Raw genomic sequence first — 22,432 nt, forward strand, 5'->3', positions numbered from 1 at the left:
AAAATAAAACTTAGCTTAATAAAACTTTAAACATTGATTTTGAATATGAGGAGTTATTATCTGAATACCTTAATCTTTAACCATTTGCAAAAACTTTCATGGTTTAAACTTCTTTTAAATTTCGTTTGAATTCATTGTTGTTTTCCTCTTCTGTCTTTGCAGGTCGTACACATGACTCAACATTTGCCCTGTATCACATTGGCCAGCAGGCAACATCCGGTGTTAAACAATTTGCTGAAACGGGTAAAAGCGATATACTGGATACATTACAAGGTGAAAAGCAACAACAGCAGCAACAAACGTCAAAACAACAGCTAAACACAGCACGCAGCAATGCAAGTAACAAAAACAACAACAGCAACAACAAAAACCTAGGTGAACGCAGTGTCTTTGATGAATTCAATTTGCCAGCCATAATGACGGGTGCTGGTCGCACGGAGGCCAAGTTTTTCGTCGATAGCAATCACAGTCTAGTGTCACTAATGACACGCATTGTGCCCTCACCCGATTGGTTTATAGGGGTCGACTCATTTCAGGTATGAAAATGCATGAATTTTTTCAAAATTTTGCCATTAATTTTTGATTGGTTCCTTTGCAAAGTAGAAACAACTGTAAGCAGTGAATAATGTTTGTTAGAGTTGATTAATTTCTGTTTGAGCAATTTGCTTTTAAATTTAGCAGATGTCAGCTAGAAAATTTTCCAGAAAATAAAACCACAAATTACTTAGACTCATTTCGTGTGCAAAAGTTTAGACAAAAGGAATCAAAAAAGATATTTTTTGATGAATGAACATAATCAGTAAGCAAAACATGCCAATGCAGTTTATAATGAGTGTTAAGTGGTAGACAATGTGATATTACAAGGGGGCTCTTAAAATAAAGGGCCCTCAAAAATATTTTCATCATACAAAGTATTATTTTTAGCTTCTGTTTCATTTGTCAATCCAATGAAATATTATTTTTGATGTGTAAACTGTAGGTAAAGTAGTGAAACGTCTAGTCTAGGTAGTGTAAACTGTAGTTTACATAGTGTAAACAACAGTTTACACAGTGTAAACTGTAGTTTACATAGTGTAAACAACAGTTTACACAGTGTAAACTGTAGTTTACATAGTGTAAACTGTAGTTCACATAGTGTAAACTGTAGTTTACATAGTGCAAACTGTAGTTTACATAGTGTAAACTGTGGTTTACATAGTGTAAACTGTGGTTTACATAGTGTAAACTGTGGTTTACATAGTGTAAACTTTAGTTTACACGGTAGTTTACATAGTGTAAACGGTAGTTTACATAGTGTAAACTGTAGTTTACATAGTGTAAACTGTAGTTAACATAGTGTAAACAATAGTTTACATAGTGTAAACAATAGTTTACATAGTGTAAACAATAGTTTACATAGTGTAAACAATAGTTTACATAGTGTAAACAATAGTTTACATAGTGTAAACAATAGTTTACATAGTGTAAACAATAGTTTACATAGTGTAAACAATAGTTTACATAGTGTAAACAATAGTTTACATAGTGTAAACAATAGTTTACATAGTGTAAACAATAGTTTACATAGTGTAAACAATAGTTTACATAGTGTAAACAATAGTTTACATAGTGTAAACAATAGTTTACATGGTGTAAACAATAGTTTACATGGTGTAAACAATAGTTTACATGGTGTAAACAATAGTTTACATGGTGTAAACAATAGTTTACATGGTGTAAACAATAGTTTACATGGTGTAAACAATAGTTTACATGGTGTAAACAATAGTTTACATGGTGTAAACAATAGTTTACATGGTGTAAACAATAGTTTACATGGTGTAAACAATAGTTTACATGGTGTAAACAATAGTTTACATGGTGTAAACAATAGTTTACATGGTGTAAACGATAGTTTACATAGTGTAAACGATAGTTTACATAGTGTAAAAGATAGTTTACATAGTGTAAACGATAGTTTACATAGTGTAAACGATAGTTTACATAGTGTAAACGATAGTTTACATAGTGTAAACGATAGTTTACATAGTGTAAACGATAGTTTACATAGTGTAAACGATAGTTTACATAGTGTAAACGATAGTTTACATAGTGTAAACGATAGTTTACATAGTGTAAACGATAGTTTACATAGTGTAAACGATAGTTTACATAGTGTAAACGATAGTTTACATAGTGTAAACGATAGTTTACATAGAGTAAACGATAGTTTACATAGAGTAAACGATAGTTTACATAGAGTAAACGATAGTTTACATAGAGTAAACGATAGTTTACATAGTGTAAACGATAGTTTACATAGTGTAAACGATAGTTTACATAGTGTAAACGATAGTTTACATATTGCAAACAATAGTTTACATAGTGTAAACAATAGTTTACATAGTGTAAACAATAGTTTACATAGTGTAAACAATAGTTTACATAGTGTAAACAATAGTTTACATAGTTTAAATTTTGTAAACTTTACTGTAAAGTATTTAAACTGTGTAGACTTTAGTTTAAATAGTGTAAATATTTCCACCATTGAGTGGCTGTCAGTTTCAGTTCAATCAAAAATATTGCTCTGTATGGGATCTAAAATCTATATTGGTGCAAATACTTAGGCCTCCATGACTCCTTAATACGTTCTCATTTCAACCAATGTCTATGTTTCCTTTTAACAGTCTAGATAGAACTTTATCAAACTCATTAAATAGAAAAAAATATATTTTTTTCATTGATGTCGGTGGTAGAAAATCAAGATACTGTCATCAAAATTTTGCATGTGCAAGCAACAACTACACACCGACAACAGTAGTAGCAATAGTAACAGCAATGACAATGACATGGTTGTCATTATGAACATCATCATTGCCATCAATGAATGTTAGTGGAAACCACAAAAACCGACATCACTGACAGAATGTATCCTCCGAACAAAGAAAAGAACCGGTAACCAAAAACTACACAAAGTATTGACAGTTCAACATAAACTTTATGAGATAAAGAGTAATAGATAGAAGAAGGAAAAACTGAAAATTAGTTGCAAGTTATTGAAAGTTCAACTATATTTTCAATTTCAGCTTAAACATTATAACACCTACCCATTCAAAATTGGTTAACATTTATTTTGGAAATTTTCTATCTGGAAATTCTTTTAATATAAATAATTCATTATTTAAAACTGTTATATTTTCAGCTTTGTGTGGGTGGCTCTTGGATTGATACGGTGACCGTAGAAATGGATCCTTTAGATGCTGGCTCGGATAATGGTTTCACGTTTACTGCACCTAATTGGCCCACCTCACCACAAGGTGTTATTTATCGCATAACATCACGTTATCCGGCTCATCCAGCTGGCAGTTTCTTTTATCCAAAAAGTAAACGTTTACCGCCAATAGCAACATTTCAGTTTATCAAGGTAAGTTGTTACTGATGCACTATGGGTATGACTCACAAACTCGCACGAAATATTTTTTTTAAAAGTGGTTAAAAAAATCACTCTGTTTTTAAACAATTTTGAGTGTATTGCACAAAAAATTTTAAAAAGTTTTCTAATTCACGGGGTATACTTGACTGAAAGTGTGGTCTCATTGTCATAATCTATGATATTGTACCCTAATAACCGCCACAACTTAATTTGTAACAAATTAGCTAAACTTCCGCATTTTGTTTTTTTTTTGCCTTCTTCCTCTCCCTTTCAATTACAAATTATGTTTGAGTTTTAGCTAAAAGTATGACTGCGGGTGTATTTACGTGTGTGCAGTAAGTGTTTTGTAGAAAATTAACAACATCATTAAGAAAAAGAAATATAAATACTAATGATTCATTAACACGAAATCAGTGGCTTTCTATCAAGTTGTAACATTAATGAACGAGTTGTTGCAATGTGTGGTGAGAGAAACAATCACGGAAAAGGAAAATTATGAATGTGTTTATTTAGAGTAAAGGTAGGGAAGGAAGGATAGCTATAACTCAGATTAGGGATTTTAGAATTCTAAACTTGTAACGACACTGAAATAACTTGGAATTCTGTAAAATTAATTCAATTTTTATACTTATAAATTTAATTTAGCTTTTGACCACAACTAGGCACACACAAACAGTCTTTATTTGTCCGTGCATGAATCGAAGAGAACCAGTGCTCTTAAAAACATACAGAAATCTCACTAAAACTCTTGTTGAATACTTCATTTAGTAAACGAAAGGAATTTGTTTGGAAAATCCTTAAAAGGTGTTTTAAAATTTAAATATTTTTTTATCAATTATGTAAACATTTTATTGGGCGTACTTCCCCTTATATATGTATTTCCTCAATATTTCATCAGAGTGATTTATTTCATTATAAATCATGTCAAAATTCATTTTTGTTTTTTTTTTACATACCAACTTACTTTGGCAACAGTGTGTAAAACAAAATGTATAATACGTATGAAAAAGAACCCTACTTAATTACTATGAAAATGGAAATTTGTTTGTAATTTACGTGTGTTCTATTGCCAGACACAGAGACTGTAATTGTGGGTGCCTGCCATAAGCAGGCACATTCATATAAATTAGATTTTTTGTTAATGTTGTTGTGATTTTTGTATATGATTTTTTTTGCTCTCTTTTTTTTTTTTTGAATACAAATCATGTTTTTGTTTCCTGTTTACGCATTAAAAACAATATCAAAATTAATGGGTATTTAGGCCTAACGAATGAAGAGTTGCCAGGTCGGTGATTTAAATGGAATACAATGAGAAAATAATGAAAAAAACAAAAACATACTACACAGTCTTTTTATTCATGGTTATTATAAAGTACTTTGATTAAGCTGTAACCATGTTATGTTAGTGTAAATCACGCTCCTGTTTAAGATACACAAACTAAGTTATGGAAATTTTTTTGATATGTTTATCATTGTTTTAAGCAGTTTGGTATTGAAAATCATCAAAATCTCTTTAATATACAAAAAGTTAGAGACCAAAATGTGAGGCAACCTCGAAAAAATATTATGATTTAATTTTATTTTCGCTGGTTCTTTGGTTTGTTATTGTAATGTATAGATAAGTTTAATATGTATAAGAAAATTTGTTGTTCTAGTTCTAGTGTAAACTATTAATGTCTAAAAAGTTACAACAACATATACTGAACGTGAACATGAGCATCAATATTGAACCGAGTGTAATTTGTAGAATTTTGTCTGTTGGTGTAAATCACGCTCATGTTTAATATAGAGAAACCAAGTTAATGAAAATTTTTCTGAAATGTTTATCATTATCTTGAGCAGTTTGGTATTGAAAATCAGTAAAATCGGTTTAATGTACAAAAAGTTATAGACCAAAATGTGAGACAACCTGGAAAAAATATAATTATTTAATTGTATTGTCGCTGTTTCTTTAGTTTGTTCTTGTAATGTATAGATAAGTTTAATGTGTATAAGCATATTTGTTGTTGTAGTTCTGGTGTAAACTATTTATGTTGAAAAAGTTACAACAACATACTGTGAATGTATCTATGAGCTTATGATGTTGAAATAGTGTAATGTATAGAATTCTGCTTGTCGGTATGTTTGTGTAAATCACGCTCATGCTTAATATACTGAAACTAAGTTAATGAAATTTTTCTGAAATGTTTATAATTATCTTAGGCTGTATGGTATTGAAAATCAGAAAAATCGGTTTAGTGTACCAAATGTTATAGACCAAAATGTGTGGCAACCTCAAAAAAATAGATGATTAAATTTGTTGCTTTAGTTTGCTGATGTACTGTGTATATAAGTTTTATGTGTATAAACGTGTTTGTTGTTGTAGTTCTGGTGTAATATATTTAAGTCATAAAAATCACAACAACATACACTGAATGTGGGCATGCTTGTTTGTGAGAAAGAGCATCAATGTTGAAACGAGTGTAATTTGTGGAATTCTAGTTTAATGTGGAGAATATTTAATCGGGATTTGATTACAGCTTTTTACATATGTTCTTGTATTAAATTCTTTTTGGAGTTTCAAATATTTCCCTTGCCCCATAAATGCTTTTATTATACTTCTGGCAACCCTTTAGTTAATGTAATAATCTACAAATTCCGTTTCTGTTTTACTCCTAATGGCATAATGAAGCATTTGTAAAGTCTACTTTAGGGAGGCTATGAATATATGTTGGAGTTTATGTATATTTGTATTGCAGAGAATGAGAGAGAGAGAAAATAATAATTTATATCAGGAAATAAAAAAAGGAAATTCACATATAAACACAATAGGAAATTATACATTAAATAAAACAATAATATTTTACCGAGTTTTTTTTGCAATTTTTTATTTATTTATTTTTTTTTTTTTGTGTAAAATATGCTATAAAAACAAATCTTGTTATTGGGCTACATTTGAGTATTCTGTTTTATATTATTTAACATAAAATTTAATAGAGCAGAATGGTTGTGACATTTAAATAAAAATTTAATATATAAAATAATAAACACAATGAAAATAAAAACTTATTAAGTGGAAATCTATAAGAAAAAAGGTTTGTTGTAAATATTTTCTTTACTCAAACAATAAAAAACTACTAAAAACTCAAAGAACAACTTATAAAATGACAAACATTTTTTTTTTTTTATATTTTTCAAGTGTTAAAATACTTTGTTAACAAATACCTTTATTGTAGGTCTTCTCTCACTCATGCACAGTTTACAAAACCGATTAAAGAAAATTTCTGCTTAATTTGCACATATCAATTGCCATAGTTCCAATAGCATAAATACCTAAAGGTATTTTTTGTTTAAAAAAATCTCTACCTTTATTGTCAGACTTTTCAAATGAAATTGTTCAAAGGAATTCCGCTTTGGTATGCCTGCATATTTATAGGATTATGGTTTTTAATACCTTTTATGTCAAAAGCAATAAAAGCAACCAAATGCCTTGAATGGTTATTGTGAAAATACAACAAAGGAATGAATAATAATAGTTGAGAATGTTTTGTAGAAATCTGACAAGAAAGCAAACAAGTAAGATTTTTAAGCTATTGACGGTTTAAGGTGTGAATTTTTACAGAGAGTTTACTTGTGTAAAACGATAGATGTATTGTAATGTAGAAAAGGCATGTTTGTGAATAAAACAAAGCAATATTATGTTCGAAAATTCGTAGTTGTGTTCGAAAATGGTTTAAAACTGTTAAAATAATCTCTAGAGCATGCATAAACCTGATGACAATGGAATATTATGTTCGAAAATTCGAATAATTTTTAAAGTTTTAAAAGAAATCTCTAAACCAAAGGTTTCTCACAAAAGATACTTTTCCTTTTTTGAGGCCAATTTATTACATTTTTCAAATTTCGAACCTAAAAATCTTCATTCATGCATACACTTGATGAACACAATCATGTGGAAATGAATAATGAACTGTCGGCGCAACATTATGTTCGAAAATTCAAAGTTTTGTTCGAAAAATTTTCAAAACTGTTAAAATAATCTCTAGAACATGTATAAACCTGATGACAATGCAATATTATGTTCGAAAATTCGAATTTAAGTTCGTTAATTCGATCCTATGGTGGACCGTTTTTTAAATTATTAAAAAAATCTCTAAACCAAGAGGATTTGAAGCATATTTTAACTTTTTTTTATGCCAATTTCTCACATTTTCCAATTTCAAACTTTAAAATTGTGAATAAATTCTAAATGTTCATGAATTTTAAGATAAATATGTTTCATTAAGTATTAGAAAATATGCCTTTTAAATATGTTCGAAAATTAGAATTTAAATTTAAAACATCAAGATAATAATTTTAAATATTTTTAGGTATTTTTTTTAAAATTTATTAGTGAAAAAATTTAATGCCAAAAAAAGTTTTAAAAATTTTATTTTTTTTTTCAAAATTTTTTTTTGTTAAATTTATTAGTGAAAGGTATTGTTTTTAATGAAACAAAATTCGGGTTTGAAAATATTTTTTCCCGATTTTGAAAAAATCTTGAACTTCGGTTTTGCTAAACTTAATATTTTGTTAATTCAATAAATTATCACCACCAATTTACTACTTTACAAATTGTATAACAAATATTTCTCGCAATATTTATCTCATTTCAGCTCAAAGAATACGAACTGAGTGAAGTGTTCAACTTTGCTGAAGACGATCGCAAATACGAGACAGTACAGACACAAACCCACTTAGAGATGGAACACAATCATGTGGAAATGAATAATGAACTGTCGGCGAATATAGAGCGTGAGAGGCAAAATGAGATAACACCACCACCAACAACAGTCACCGAAAAAGATCGTATACGCTCGAAACTGTTGGAGAAAATGAATCCCATGTAAGTAGCTAACAAATATAATAAAAGTATCATAATGACTCTACATAATTTAAACAATATAAAAACAGTTTCCAACACTTTGTTAGAGATAACAAAAAATCACAGTTAAAATAGTAGCAGGGAAGCACCTTACCTAAGCTAAGTCTGGGTTTAATTGATAAGATATTAAATAAATATTTATTTATAATAATACAAACAAAAATGTTTATTTTTTATCTGTTGTATTCACACATAATTAGCCACTGATTGATTTGTAATTTTTCTTATCTATTTAAATATTTTATATCAAAAAGAGTACCTCAAATTTATGTGACCAAATTAAAACTGAAAATCAAAATTAGTGTGAAATAAGCATTCAACGTTAAAGGTAGTGTTTTTTTTTCATTTTATACAACATTTACAAAAATGCCGCCTCCAGGTCGTGTGGGTTTTGGTGGACCGCCACCACCTTATGGTAGACCTGGTTTTAATAGGGGACCACCCGGCTGGGGTCCTCCTCCCCCTAGACCTGGTACTACAGTCAATATTAATGTCAATAGACCGCCACCACCTATGGGTGGTGTAATGGTGGTAGGCGCTATGGCTCCACCATTAATAATAGGTGCCTCAATGGCCTCAATGGCACCACCACCCTCAACCACGGTTGTAGTAGGAGCCCAACAACCACAACCATCATCAACGGTTGTTGTTAACTCTCAACCTGCACAGGCAACTATGGTGGTGAATCCTCCGCGTCCTCAGGCTGTCGTTTATACCAGTGGCGGTTGTTGCTCAATTTTATGAAAACCTTTCTGGAGTAGAGCAGTTTTAGTTGTAATTTATGTTGTAAGATAATTGTGATGTACATATACTATGGTTAATTCTTTCATTAGATGAATAAAATTCAAATTAAGCTTAAATATAATACAAAATAAATATTTAAAAATATAATACCCTACACTAAGTAAAAGAGCAAAAACATTTTTCTTTTAAAATTTCAATAATTTATATTTTTGTGTGATTTTCGGAAGTGGGCCTTATATGGGGGCTATGACCAATTATGGACCGATCACCATGAAATTAGACCGTGTAATTTATGTCTATATGAAAGTTAATTATGTTGAATTTTGTGTGTATACCAACATTTAGGCACGTTAAAGTGATTTTCGGAAGCGGGTCTATATGGGAGCTATGACTAATTATGGACCGATCGTAACAAAATTTGGTGACATGAATTTTGTATATATAAAACTTATTTGGAGCGCAATTTGTGGAGATACATATATAAATTAAACATTTTTGACCGATAAAGTCCAATTTCGGAAGGACATTTGTATGGGGACTAGGTGAAATAATGCACCGATTTCAGCAAGTTTCAATAGGCTTAGTCCTTGAGCCGAAAAAATAATATGTACTAAATTTGATCGAAATATATTCAAAATTAACATGGACAGCCAACCAGCCGATCAGCCAGCCAGACGGACATCGTTTAATCGACTTAGAAAGTGATTCTAAGTCGATTGGTATGCTTTAAGGTGGGTGTTAGATTTTTGGGCGTTACAAACATCTGCACAAACGTATTATACCCTCCCCACTATAATGATGTAGGGTATAATTATAGTTTTGATAACTCAAAACCCCAATCTAAAGTGGGTGAGTTCTCTTATTATTATTATTATCCGGGGGCTACGAATCATTTGTAGATCATCTTTGTAGACTAAACTTATAGTCCTGTTGGTCTGAGTTTTTTTTACAGTGGGCCAAAGTTTCAGTTTTTGGTCGAAGGGAGAATTATACTAAATGAAAATAAAATGTTTTTGTGTTAATGTCTGAGATATCTATTATTTAATATTGATTCTTGACGATTTTTCTTTATGATACCATATTTATTGCCATTTCACATGAATCAAACTTATTGAAATTAATATATTCTGTAATTTTTAAGAGAACATTGCATAAAAGTTTAATTTTAAACTGAAATACTATACAAATTAATATATACATGTATTGCACGAGTATATTGTGCCAATATTTGCCACATACAACAATAATTTAAAAGTTATACCTTGAGGCATCGATATAAAATGACATGCAATTCTATTCATGGATATTTTTTTTTTATATAAATGGGAGTTCACATGAACATGGTATAAAGAATAGTGTACCACATTCTCTTATCAAAAACACTAGTCATACACAACTACAGCAAATGCAAATTTGTTTGTTATAGTGATGACAAAATGGGGACTATTTTACAAAAAATTTTCAGATAAAATTTAACTTAATAAAAAATATGATAAAATAATAACTCATTTGAGGTAAAAAATACATTTATATTCATGTATAAAAGTCAGAAGCACAAAAAATTGAGATTTAAAAATTATGATGAAAATAGTACCTTCCTTTTTAGTTGTAAAGTACCAATTATAAAGGGTCTCTTATTAAGTGCTTCTTATTATTAAATTTAAATAAAACAAAGTGTGTATTTGATATCATCGACATTTTTTATTCATTTGAAAGGCCTATGGTTGCCATAACTCTGGCTCATAAATCATGCTGAATTTTACCTTTGGCATGGTTTATGTTGGATTTGAAGGCCATTTTTGTAAAAAATCACAATTTTCTTTACTTTTGAGGAAACATTTTAAAAGAAGAAACCTCTTCCGAAAAATCTGAAAAAAATCTCAAAAATACTTTACGCTATAAGCTTTTAAATTGAAAATAATGGAGGTGACCATTATTTTGTTCCAAAAAAAGTTGTTTTTCTTATTTTCATAAGTGCTCAAGCATATAGGGTAAAGTGTTTTTGAGATTTTTTTTCAGATTTTTCGGAAGAGGTTTAGAGGTTGCTGAATTCGAGTTTTTGCCAAAAATCGGTTTTGTCGGACTTTTTTTTGGGAAACAATTTAAAAAAAGAATGTCCAGGCTTTATTTTTCGTAATTATACCATAAATTACCATAAAATACTTTACGCTATAAGCTTTTAAATTATGTTTGAGCAACCATGAAAATGACCATGCCCTCAAATCGTTCGAAATTTCTGAAGTTTTTCTTTAATTATTTAAATATTGGTTGTTTTTTTTGTATAAAATAAAGAAAATTCAAAAACTAAGTACCAACTAGGTATATTAGTGAAAAATGTCTAAAAAAGTACTAAAAAAGAGTACAGTTTCATTGAGTTTTGCAACACTGGTACATACATACATATCAAATGAAAAATGAGAACATGTTCAATGAAAAAAGTGGTAGTAGCAAAAAGAAACATGCTGCAAATAGAGAAGGAGAATTAAAACAAACATTGAAATGCATGCAATCATACACCCACTGACACAAACTAAACGAAGTACCCAGTAGTTCTAGGAGACAGTCCTGAACTAGTGATTTTATCCATCATTTAGGGTGGGAACTAGTTAGTTCAATAGCTACATGACTAGTTATTTTAACACTTACATGTCCTAAGCAAGGGGGACAATTGACCAGTTTTGGGATACATGGACTACCTAGCCCCAGTTAAGTAGTCAATGTATCCCTTATAGACAGTAATTGTCATTGTTATGTAGAGAGAAGACATTTGGTTACTTTATACATCCCAGGTAATATAGCGTGAAGACAATTGCCACATAAGTGTCCCTAAGTAATCTAGAGTGTAGTCACGTTTTGTGAGTAATTCATATAAACCGGTTTTATTCAAATTGTATTGATATAATTCTCATACAGTTTATTTTTATTTTTGCTTAAGTATACTGATATTTCATGTACCATAACCTGAAGTCAATAGTCACTTTAGTGTCTCTTAGTAACCAATAGTGAAGTCACTTTAAACGTTTATTTTCTACTGTACTTAAGAAAGTAGTTATTTTACCCACCAGAAGCATTCTATTGGAGAGTTGTCGAAGAAAGGTTTGCTTACAAGCAATCGTTTATTGGACTGTCTATGATATGTCCTTTTCGATGACTATTTGAGGTCAATTAGCACCCGTACATGTTAAAATAACTAGATATGTAGCTGAGCAAGTTACCAGTTAGGTAGCTAGTAAGGTAACTGACTCTATGTAATCCATATTTGAATCCAATGCTTTGGCTACTTTGGACCAGCTATTAGACAGTCTCATTGTAATCAAAAGGGGTCAAGCAGGGGATCATGCTTTGGACAAGCACTAGTTATATAACTAGTTATGTAACTAGTTCACACCCTAAATTATGGGTAAAATAACTAGTTCGGAACTGTCTCCTAAAACTGCTGGGTACTTGCTTAACTGCTGGGTATGTATGAAAGTGAGTATGTGTTTGCAAATGCAGTCACAGTGGACAGACATAGAGACATTTATACAAGAGCATACATGTCAAATGGAAATTAACATGAATGTGCAGCAGTGAAAGCAATACAAACAAACAAGAGCAGAAAAAAAATGAAATTAGAAAAACAAAATATACAAGAAAATGGAAAAAAATGCAAATTGAAAGATTGGAAATTATTTTTGATGTTCAAGCGCTTCACACACTAGTATGAACATAAAAGACACATAAACTACAAAAGCTAAATGGAAATAAGCACAAGGACAAAAAGAAATAAAACTTTGTTGTGGGTAGTTTAGTTTAGTTTAAAAAAAACAGAAACCATTATTGCTAAAAATATTATTTTTCTATTTAATAGTTTATACAAAATTTATATTTTTTTATTTCATCTTTTTAGGGTGAATTCTTCTTCAGCAACTGCAGGTGACATACCCAAAAACGACAAACAGGCAATCATGCAAAATATTGCCAATAGTTATAGACGTTCCGAATTATCAGTTTCAGCTTCAGCATCATCATCAACTTCATCGCTGCATGCCACCACAAATCGTAGACGTCGCACGAAACGTGTTCGCGACTGTCGTGTCAGTCATTGGTCCGAGTGGTCGGACTGCAGTAAATCATGTGGCATCGGTGAAATGCATCGATATCGTAAAGTCATTAAGCATGGCAAACGTGGTGGCCGTCCATGTCCGCCTTTAAAAGAATCAAAATGGTGTGGCAGCGAAAAGGGCTGCCATAAACCAGAGACCTATTTTAATTGGTAAGTAGAGTTTTATTAAAAGTATTAAAGAATTGTTAATAACTCAAGCTATTAATTAAAATTGAATATAATATCAATTACTCTGTTTTGTAGTCAGTAAAAATTTTTAATTAAAAACATTTTTTATATATTTTTTATTTGATTTGCTTTTTTCTGTAAATCAATCAATATAAATGATTTTTTATTTAATTCAAATTTCCATTTTTTTTTATCTTTACAGGTCTAATACATGAATATATAAAATCAACCATAAAAACCTCTAAAAAAGGCGTATTATTTTTAACTTAAATAAAATAAAATTTATCAAACCAACATAATTCTGACAAAAAAATTGTATTAATTTAAATAAAAAAAACTTTAAAATAATTAAAAACAACCAACCAACAAAACTTTACTGCATATAAATAAAATATAACAAAAAAAACAGAAAAAAAAATATTTATAGAAGAAAAAAGCCACTTAGTTTTTAGTCAGTCAGACAAACAAAAATACAATTTAAAATTTAATTTCATTTAACATATAACAACTAAAAACATTATCAAAAATATATAAATTAACTTAAAAACAGATATTTTTTGTTTTTTTTTTCTTTCTTTACATTCTCCCAATTGAAGGCAATTTAAAATCTATAAAATAAAATATTTAAATATTGATTTAGTTTTCTAGTTCTATTTAATTTGGAAATACAATCAGTCACTTTAACAGAAAAATAAAATATGGCAAAAAAGAGACACTATGGACAATATTTAAACAAAAGTTAAATTAACAAAAAACACACTCGATGAAATTAAAAAAAAAATCATAAAATTGGCTTAAAAAACTTACAGAATTGATTTTAATGCAAATGAACAAAAAAAGAAAAGCAAAAAATTGTGTTAATGAAAGCAGTTTTTTAATGAGAAACTGATTATTCACCCCCTCAAAAACAAAAAAGAAGAAAAAAATATACATATACCAAAAAACGGAATAAATAATTTAAAACTAAGTGTAAAAAACCTAAGCTAAAATTAAGAGAGATAAATTAAATCAAATATTTTCATAAAAATAAATAAAAAAAACTATAAAAATCATGCAAAAAAAAAACAGAAATTGTATATTTAATTAAGTGAACAAAATAATTAATTATACTTCAAACTATTTATTTATAATTATTATAAAAACATATAAAAAAATGCAATTGAAATTAATAAAATATATTAAAAAAAACGTTTATTTCCCAAGACAATTTTTCATTTAATTTAAAATTTTTAGTTTAAAGAATCAAAATAGAAATAAAGGAGCCTACAACAAGCATTCTAACAGTTTTAGATTATATTATTATAGTCTTTTGGCATAATTTTAGGCGCTAGATTAAAAGAGAGCCGCTTTTCAGGAAAATTCTCTTTCGTAATTTAATGGATTTATCATCTAAAAACAAATAGAAACAAATTAAAATTTGTTATTGATAACAAAGTGTCTAGATCAAATTTTTTTTTAAATATTTGTTATCGATAACACATTTTTGTAGACATTTCTTTATCGGTAACATATTTTTATAGAAATTTTTTTTGACAACACATTTTAATATAAATTTTTTATCGTAACACTTTTTTTTTAATTTTTTTATTGACATTTTGAAATTTTTTTATCGATAACTGATTTAACATTTTTCGATAACTGATTTAACATTTATATATTACAAATTTTGATATAGAATATTTTATAATTTTTTTTATCGATAACACATCTTTTTGAAAATTCTTTTTTATTAAAAATTTTATGTCGATAACTTATTTTCATAGACAATTTTTAATCGTTTTTTATAGACAATTTTTTTATCGATACCTGATTTTTTGTAAAATTTTTATCGATAATAATTTTTATAGAAAATTTTGTATCGAGTACTGACACATTTTTATAGCAATTTGTTATCGTTAACACAATTTTTTTTATCATTAAGTGATTTTTAATGATGATAACAAAGAAAACTAATTTTTATAAACAATTTTATCGATAAAATTTTTTTTATAGATTATTTAGGCATTTTTTTTCTATAAATTAATATTTAATAACTAATTTTCACAAAATTTTGTTTGCTTATAACTGATTTTGATATAAGTTTTTTTATCGATTACTGATTTTTACTGAAAATTCCTTTTTAAAACTGATTCTCATAGACAAATTCTTATCGATAACTGAGAAAATGTTTTATCTAACCGAATTTTTTGGACATTATTTTTATCGATAACTGATTTTTTTGGAAAATTTTTTATCGATAACAAATTTTTATAGAAATGTTTTTTTTTATCGATAACACATTTTTTTCGATTTTTTTTTATCGATATCACATTCTTCTATAAATTTTTTATCGGTAACTGATTTGTATTGAAACTTTTTATTGATAAGTGATTTTCATTGAAATTTTCTACCGATAACTGATTATTGTATACAATTTTTTATCGCTAACACATTTTTTTATCGATAACTAATTTTTAATGTTGATAATAAAGAAAACTGATTTTTATAGAAATTGTTTTATCGATAACACATTTTTGTAGACAGTTTTTATCGATAAAATATTATTTTAGATTTTTAGGCAATTTTTTTTTTATCGAAAACTGATTTTTATTGAAAGTTACTTTTTAATAACTAATGATAACTGATGTTCATAGACATTTTGGACATTTTTTATCGTTAACTGTGGAAAATTATTTATCGATAACACACTTTTGTAGACAATTTTTTTATGAATAACAGATTTTTTTGTTGAAAATTTGTTATCGATAACAGATTTTTATGGAAATTTTTTTATCGATAACTGATTTGCATTGAAATTTTTTTGTTAATAATTGATTTTTATTGTTTTTTTTTCGATAACTGATAATTATACAAAATTTTTTATTGATAACACATTTTTAAAGACATTTTTTTTTATCAATAACACATTTTTTGTTGATAACAGATTTTTATTGGACATTTTTTGTCGACAGCTGATTTTCATAGAAAATTTTTTTATCGATAACACATGATTTTGTCGATAACTGTTTTTTTTATAGAAATTTTTTATCGATAACACATTTTTGAGAATATTTTTTTATTCGATACCCGATTTTTATAAAATTAACGATTACTGATTTTTATTGAACTTTTCCTTTTGACAACTGATGTTTGTATTAATTTTTTCTTATAGATAACCTCTTTTATTATAAAATTTGTTATCGATAACTATTTTTTAGGAAAATATTTGTCGATTTCTCTTTTTTTTGAAAATTTTCTAAAAAAGATTTATCGATAACTGATTTTTGTAGAACATCTTTTTGTCAATATCTCATTTTTAAAGGACATTTTTTATTTGTAACTTTTTTTTGGAACATTTGTTGCCAAAATAAATTGTTTCATAAAATTATTTTAAGAACAAGTTTTTTCGATAAAAATTTAAAAGTGAGGCTAAAATTTAAGCAGGGTGGTCAAATCCAAATGACCAGTTTTCCAAACCTCTAGGCTTTTTGTCATGTTAATTAAGCTGCCTTTACTCTATTTGAGTTCTTATCCGAGTTTAACAGCGGATAGGCAGTGAATTTTTTCAGCTGATTTAAAATGTTTTTTTTAGTGGAGTCGAATCTAGCTTAAAATTGTATGTAAATGTAGGTGAGATTAAAGGTTAATACAGTTAATACGATTATTTCATTCACTATCGTTGATCAATAGTGACTTCATAGAGATGGATTGCTTCCTTATCATCTGCGACCTTCGTAGCTACAGTTGAGTAATCCATCAACCTATTAAGAAAATTGCTACTAGCTTCGTGTGTTTTACTATTACCAATGGGCCCAAATTCTTCTCAAGTTCTCTAGATTCTACAAAAAATAGCCAAAATATTTAAGCTGGATGCAGAGGATAAGTAAGGTATTCTCTTAGACATTTTGTATTCAAACTATAGTTTGACTAAAATAGCGCCAATGCTTGTTTTTATATATGGTCTTCACAATGAACCAAAGAATTTGTACTGTCGTAAAGAATTAAAAATTCTGATGATCTTCGAATATTTCTCAAGAAATGTCTGTGTTTTTATAGAATACACAAACAATTCTGATATTTTTTTTTAATACATATTTCTAAACAAAAGTTTGTGTTTTTATAAAATTTTATCATTATTTATTTATTATTTCTCTGAAAATCTTAAAAAATCAAACAAGGTAAAACGTATTTTAAGTGAATAAAACAACAAATAAATGTTATTATTTTATATATTTAAAAAATAAATCCAAAGATTATTATACATACATAGAATACATATAGCAATTAAGTAATTTAAGCCTTGAATTAAAGCACTATAAGCTGAAACCAAAAACCCCAAACCAAACAAATCCCTTTTCACTTCAAACCTTGAACTAAATATATAAATAATTAACAAGATAAATACTAATCAACTACATTAAAACACACACAAATGTAGATATTGTAACTTTATAAATAAAATAAAACTAAAGAAAACAAAAAAAATAAAAGATGAAATAAAACAAAGATCAAAACTAAACTCTATGCTGAATAAATACTTAATTGAACATAAAAACGCAATCAGATGATAAATTAAAATGAAAAGTTTTAACAAGAAAATGTATGCAAGAATAAATAGAAAACTTAAAACACCGGTTAACACTTGAGCAAACAAAATAAATATGCATTTGATGATAGATGATAGAATATTAAAAAGCCTTGAAAGGAATTTATAGCCCAATGTCCCCAAAGGTCTCTTTAGAGAGTTTTACTTTCACAAAAAAAACCGCCCTCAAACGCATAAAACCAAACTATTTATTATTTTGTATACATTCCTTTGATTTTACATTTAACTCTTATGCCAACAAAATAAATTAAAATAGCAATAATAAAACGGACTCCCTTTCATACTCTTTCTTTATATACACACAGATACATACAATACAATACAAACATATACCAATACCAATACCTATACATAGTCTTAACATTTACATAAGCAATTATATAAAATTTATTTATAAACAAACAAATAAATAAATATATATATAATGCTCTGCATTCTGAAAGTTTAATTTATTAATAAATATAAACAAACAAATAAATAAATGAACTTTGGAATTTAACAAGAAAAATATTACAAAAAAAGAAAAAAATTATGAAAAAGAAAAATGTAAGTTTAAAACAAAAATCTTATAATTTATGTAATTATCAATAATGTTTTGTATAAAATAATAATAAAAATAAAAATTAGAATAAAAATACCAAAAATATAAATTGTTTTATATCAAAATAAACATTTTAATGAAGAGGTAAGTAATATATAGTGAATATGCACATTATTGAAAAGCAATATCAGTATAAAGATACAAAACTAATTTATAACTTAGTGATGACATGCTCTTAACTGACTACTACACACATTATGCATTACTTTGAAGTAGTTTAGTAATGGCTGGATTATAGTACCGCAAAGTGGTTATCTACACCCAGAGAAAAAATGTAGTTGTACATGTTTACTGTAACCATTTCAACATTTTTACAATATTATAGTCATAGTCATTATTTATATGATTGTGGTAACCATAATATGGCAAATTTAAGATTAACATGATTGTCGCAATCATTTAAATGATTCTAGTAAATAACTATGTATATCGTTACATCAAAATACGAATGTCGTGAAATTCGTATTTCGTATGTGAAAATAGACATACGATATTTTTTGTATGCAAAATGATGATTTTTATACCCTACACCACCATAGTGGGGAGGGTATTATCCGTTTGTGCAGATGTTTGTAACGCCCAAAAATATTAGTCTAACACCCACCTACCGATCGACTTAGAATCACTTTCTGAGTCGACTAAACGATGTCCGTCCGTCTGGTTGGCTGGCTGTCCATATAATCCTTGTGCGTACAGGTCGCAATTTTGAAGATATTTCGATCAAATTTGGTACATATTATTTTTTCGGTCCAAGGACCAAGCCTGTTGAAACTGGCTGAAATTGGTCCTTTATTTCACCTAGCCCCCATACAAATGTCCTTCCGAAATTTGGTTTTATTGGCCATAAATGTTTAATTTATAAATGTATCTCCACAAATTGCGTTCTAAATAAGTTTTGTATATACAAAATTCATGTCACCAAATTTTGTTACGATCGGTCCATAATTAGTCATAGTTCCCATATAGATCCGCTTCCGAAAATCACTTTAACGTGCATAAATTGCTTAAAAATGTTGGTATACTCACAAAATTCAACATAAATAACTTTCATATAGACATAAATCACACGACATAATTACATGGTGATCGGTCCATAATTGGTCATAGCCCCCATATAAGGCCCACTTCCGAAAATCACTCAAAAATATAAATTATTGAAATTTTAAAAGAAAAATGTATTTGCTCTTTTACTTAGTGTAGGGTATTATATGGTCGGGCTTGACCGACCATACTTTTTTACATGTTCATATTGAAAATACAATTGTTGTACGTCATAGAATTTTATTATTTTTTTGTAATGAAAAAGTGAAGAAAATAACTAATAAAGATAATAATAATAAAGAAAGTGACTTTGTTTGATAAAACTCTTATAAGAAGTATTTAAAAAATTTAGATTTTTACGATTTTTGATTTCCGCCACACAAACCCATATAAATTAAAATATTTCCATCAGTGAACAAAACCTTGAAATAATGAAATCTAACAATAACAAGTAAGAGAGTTATATTCGAATCTTATCTTATCTTATATACCCTTCACCAAATTATACTTAAAGTATTTTTTTAAATATTTTTATTTAAACAAAATCAAAATTTTTTTTTAATGTTTTTAAAATTTAAAAAAAAAAATTTTTTTTTCCTAATTGTTTTTTAATTTTTTTTAAAAAAAGTTTTTTCAAATTTTTTTTTTTAAATTTCTTTAATTAATTTTTTTGGAAAAAGAATTTAGACAAAAAAAATTTTTTTGATGAAAAAAAAATTCGGGTTAAAAAATATTTTTTTCCGATTTTGACCCATTGTATGTCCAACTTACTATGGTCTTATATACGTCGTTGCAAAGGTCTTTCAAATATCTATCATTAGATATCCATATTGTCTATATTAATGACTTAGTAATCCAGATATAGGTCAAAAATCGAGGTTGTCCTAGTTTTTACTTATATCTCAGCCATTTGTTAACCGATTTTCTCGATTTTGAATATCGACGGAGCCGGAAGAATTTCGAAGATATTGATGTATGAATCGTGTATGTGAGTTATTTGGGGGCTTCGGAAAGTTGATTTCAACACACAGACAGACAGACGGACATGGCTATATCGATTCCGCTATCTATAACGATCCAGGAAATTACAAACGGAATGACAAACTTATATATACCCTTGCCACTCATGTTCAAGGGTATAAAAATGTGTTTTACGGTGGGTTACCAACAAATTTACATCTTGTTCATAAAAATCATCTGTTTTTGGATATAGTTTGGGCCGGATGCAGAGTGCCGGAGTACTCAATTTAAATTTTGTTGAAGGCAAAATGGACAGATTTGATTTTCTCACAATTTTGAACCATTTACATTAGACAAAATCTTGTCTAGGCGTTCGGAGTAGGTCTCTGCTGGTTGGTTACGATAACACAATAAACATAGTATACAGAGTAGTATCATCTTAGGAAATTTGTTTGCTTGAAAGTAACAACATTTTTAAACCATTGTGAAATATTAGGATATTATGACAAAATGACCTTATGAATTGACATAATATTATTCGCATATATTTTATCACATTTTGTTTTATTTCATATTTGTTGAATAAAGTATTTCAATTAATTAAGTTTTCATTGGTTTTCATTAATATTTTAAGATTTTTCCTTAGATTTTATCACGAAATTTTCAATTTATCGTATGTTCAAAGAAAATAAATTGTTGTAAAAAAATTTAACATACGCTAAATGTTTTCTAAAGCAAACAGGCTAATAACGCCTTTGTAATTATAATTACAATAAATTTGACTTAGGCTAATAAACAGGGCAACCAAAAATATGCTCTAAAAAAAGTGTTTTATGCGCATAAAATATGCACTTAAAAACGAAAAATATGCTATTAAAATATAAAAAATATGCACTTAAAAATAGTTGGTTATTGTTTGATTTCAAAATTTCATTAAAAAAATATATATGAAGTAAATAAAATATTGAGCTCATAAATTAAAATTGGTTATTATAGGATTAAATTTAGATTTTAGTGAATTTGGCACTACATGAAAATAGTTTGATTCAATTCATTTTATTATATTTAGCAATAAATTACTGTGTTTACTTAAGTTTTAAAATTGTTAAACTAAATCTTTGTTTTAGATTTCCGAGTTTCTTAGACAATCTTAATCAATTGATTTGTCTCATCTTTTAAACTGCCTAATAATTCAAACTTTTTTTGGTAATTAGTGGCATAATATTTTACTTTCTTAATCCATGTGTCCCAATGTTTATAGGATCCCTACTGAGGATGTACCCAATCAATTTCTCGAAATGTTTCTATTCTATATGAAGCTTTAAAAACTTTTTTACCATTTAAATAATGTTTCAAAAACTTTATGAATAGCCTGTGTCATTTTATGGTAAAAATTGCAATGGACTTTGGAGCATTCATCATGTATCTAGATTAATATCTGAATACGGCTTCTAAAATTTAAATAGAATTATAAAAAAGCCTTATAATAGTGGAATGACTGCTATTAAACAAATATAAAAAAAATACTTTTTATTCAAGTTTTATCATTGGGACTCAATATTCCCATGTTTCTTCCTTTCTTATCCATTGTATCGTCTATCGATATCCTCGTATATTGTTTTTTAATGATTTCTTAATAACTTTTTTTTACAAGTTATGTAAATACATATATCTGTTGAATACTTATTAAATTTTACATTAGTGGTAAACTATTAATGCTCAACCATAACTGTCTCAAGCTGCTTTAAATTCCTTCTTTTAAATGAATTCAAAAATTTGTTATGAAGTTGCCCATAGTAACATAAAATTTTGGAATTTTCTTTTAATTTTTTACGTATTTTTACTATTTGTTAAATTTTAATATTTGTGTGTGTATATTTTTAATTTAATTGAAATATATGGAAACTAAGCAC

At 27.7% G+C, this 22,432-nt stretch overlaps 1 protein-coding gene across 1 annotated transcript in view; it reads left to right on the forward strand.

Moving 5' to 3' along the window:
- mspo (M-spondin) overlaps positions 1-14,403 on the forward strand; it is a 79,069-nt gene extending 64,666 nt beyond the window's left edge. Inside the window, exons 2-6 of the mRNA XM_065513085.1 lie at positions 163-536; positions 3,182-3,403; positions 8,047-8,276; positions 12,949-13,314; positions 13,535-14,403. Of these exons, the coding sequence (XP_065369157.1) occupies positions 163-536; positions 3,182-3,403; positions 8,047-8,276; positions 12,949-13,314; positions 13,535-13,547 (1,205 nt within the window). The 3' untranslated portion in view covers positions 13,548-14,403. The remainder of the gene's footprint in view (positions 1-162; positions 537-3,181; positions 3,404-8,046; positions 8,277-12,948; positions 13,315-13,534) is intronic.
- The last annotated feature ends 8,029 nt before the right edge of the window (positions 14,404-22,432 follow it).

The sequence above is a fragment of the Calliphora vicina genome, chromosome 5, assembly GCF_958450345.1.
Source record: "Calliphora vicina chromosome 5, idCalVici1.1, whole genome shotgun sequence".
Taxonomy (NCBI): Eukaryota; Metazoa; Arthropoda; class Insecta; order Diptera; family Calliphoridae; genus Calliphora; species Calliphora vicina.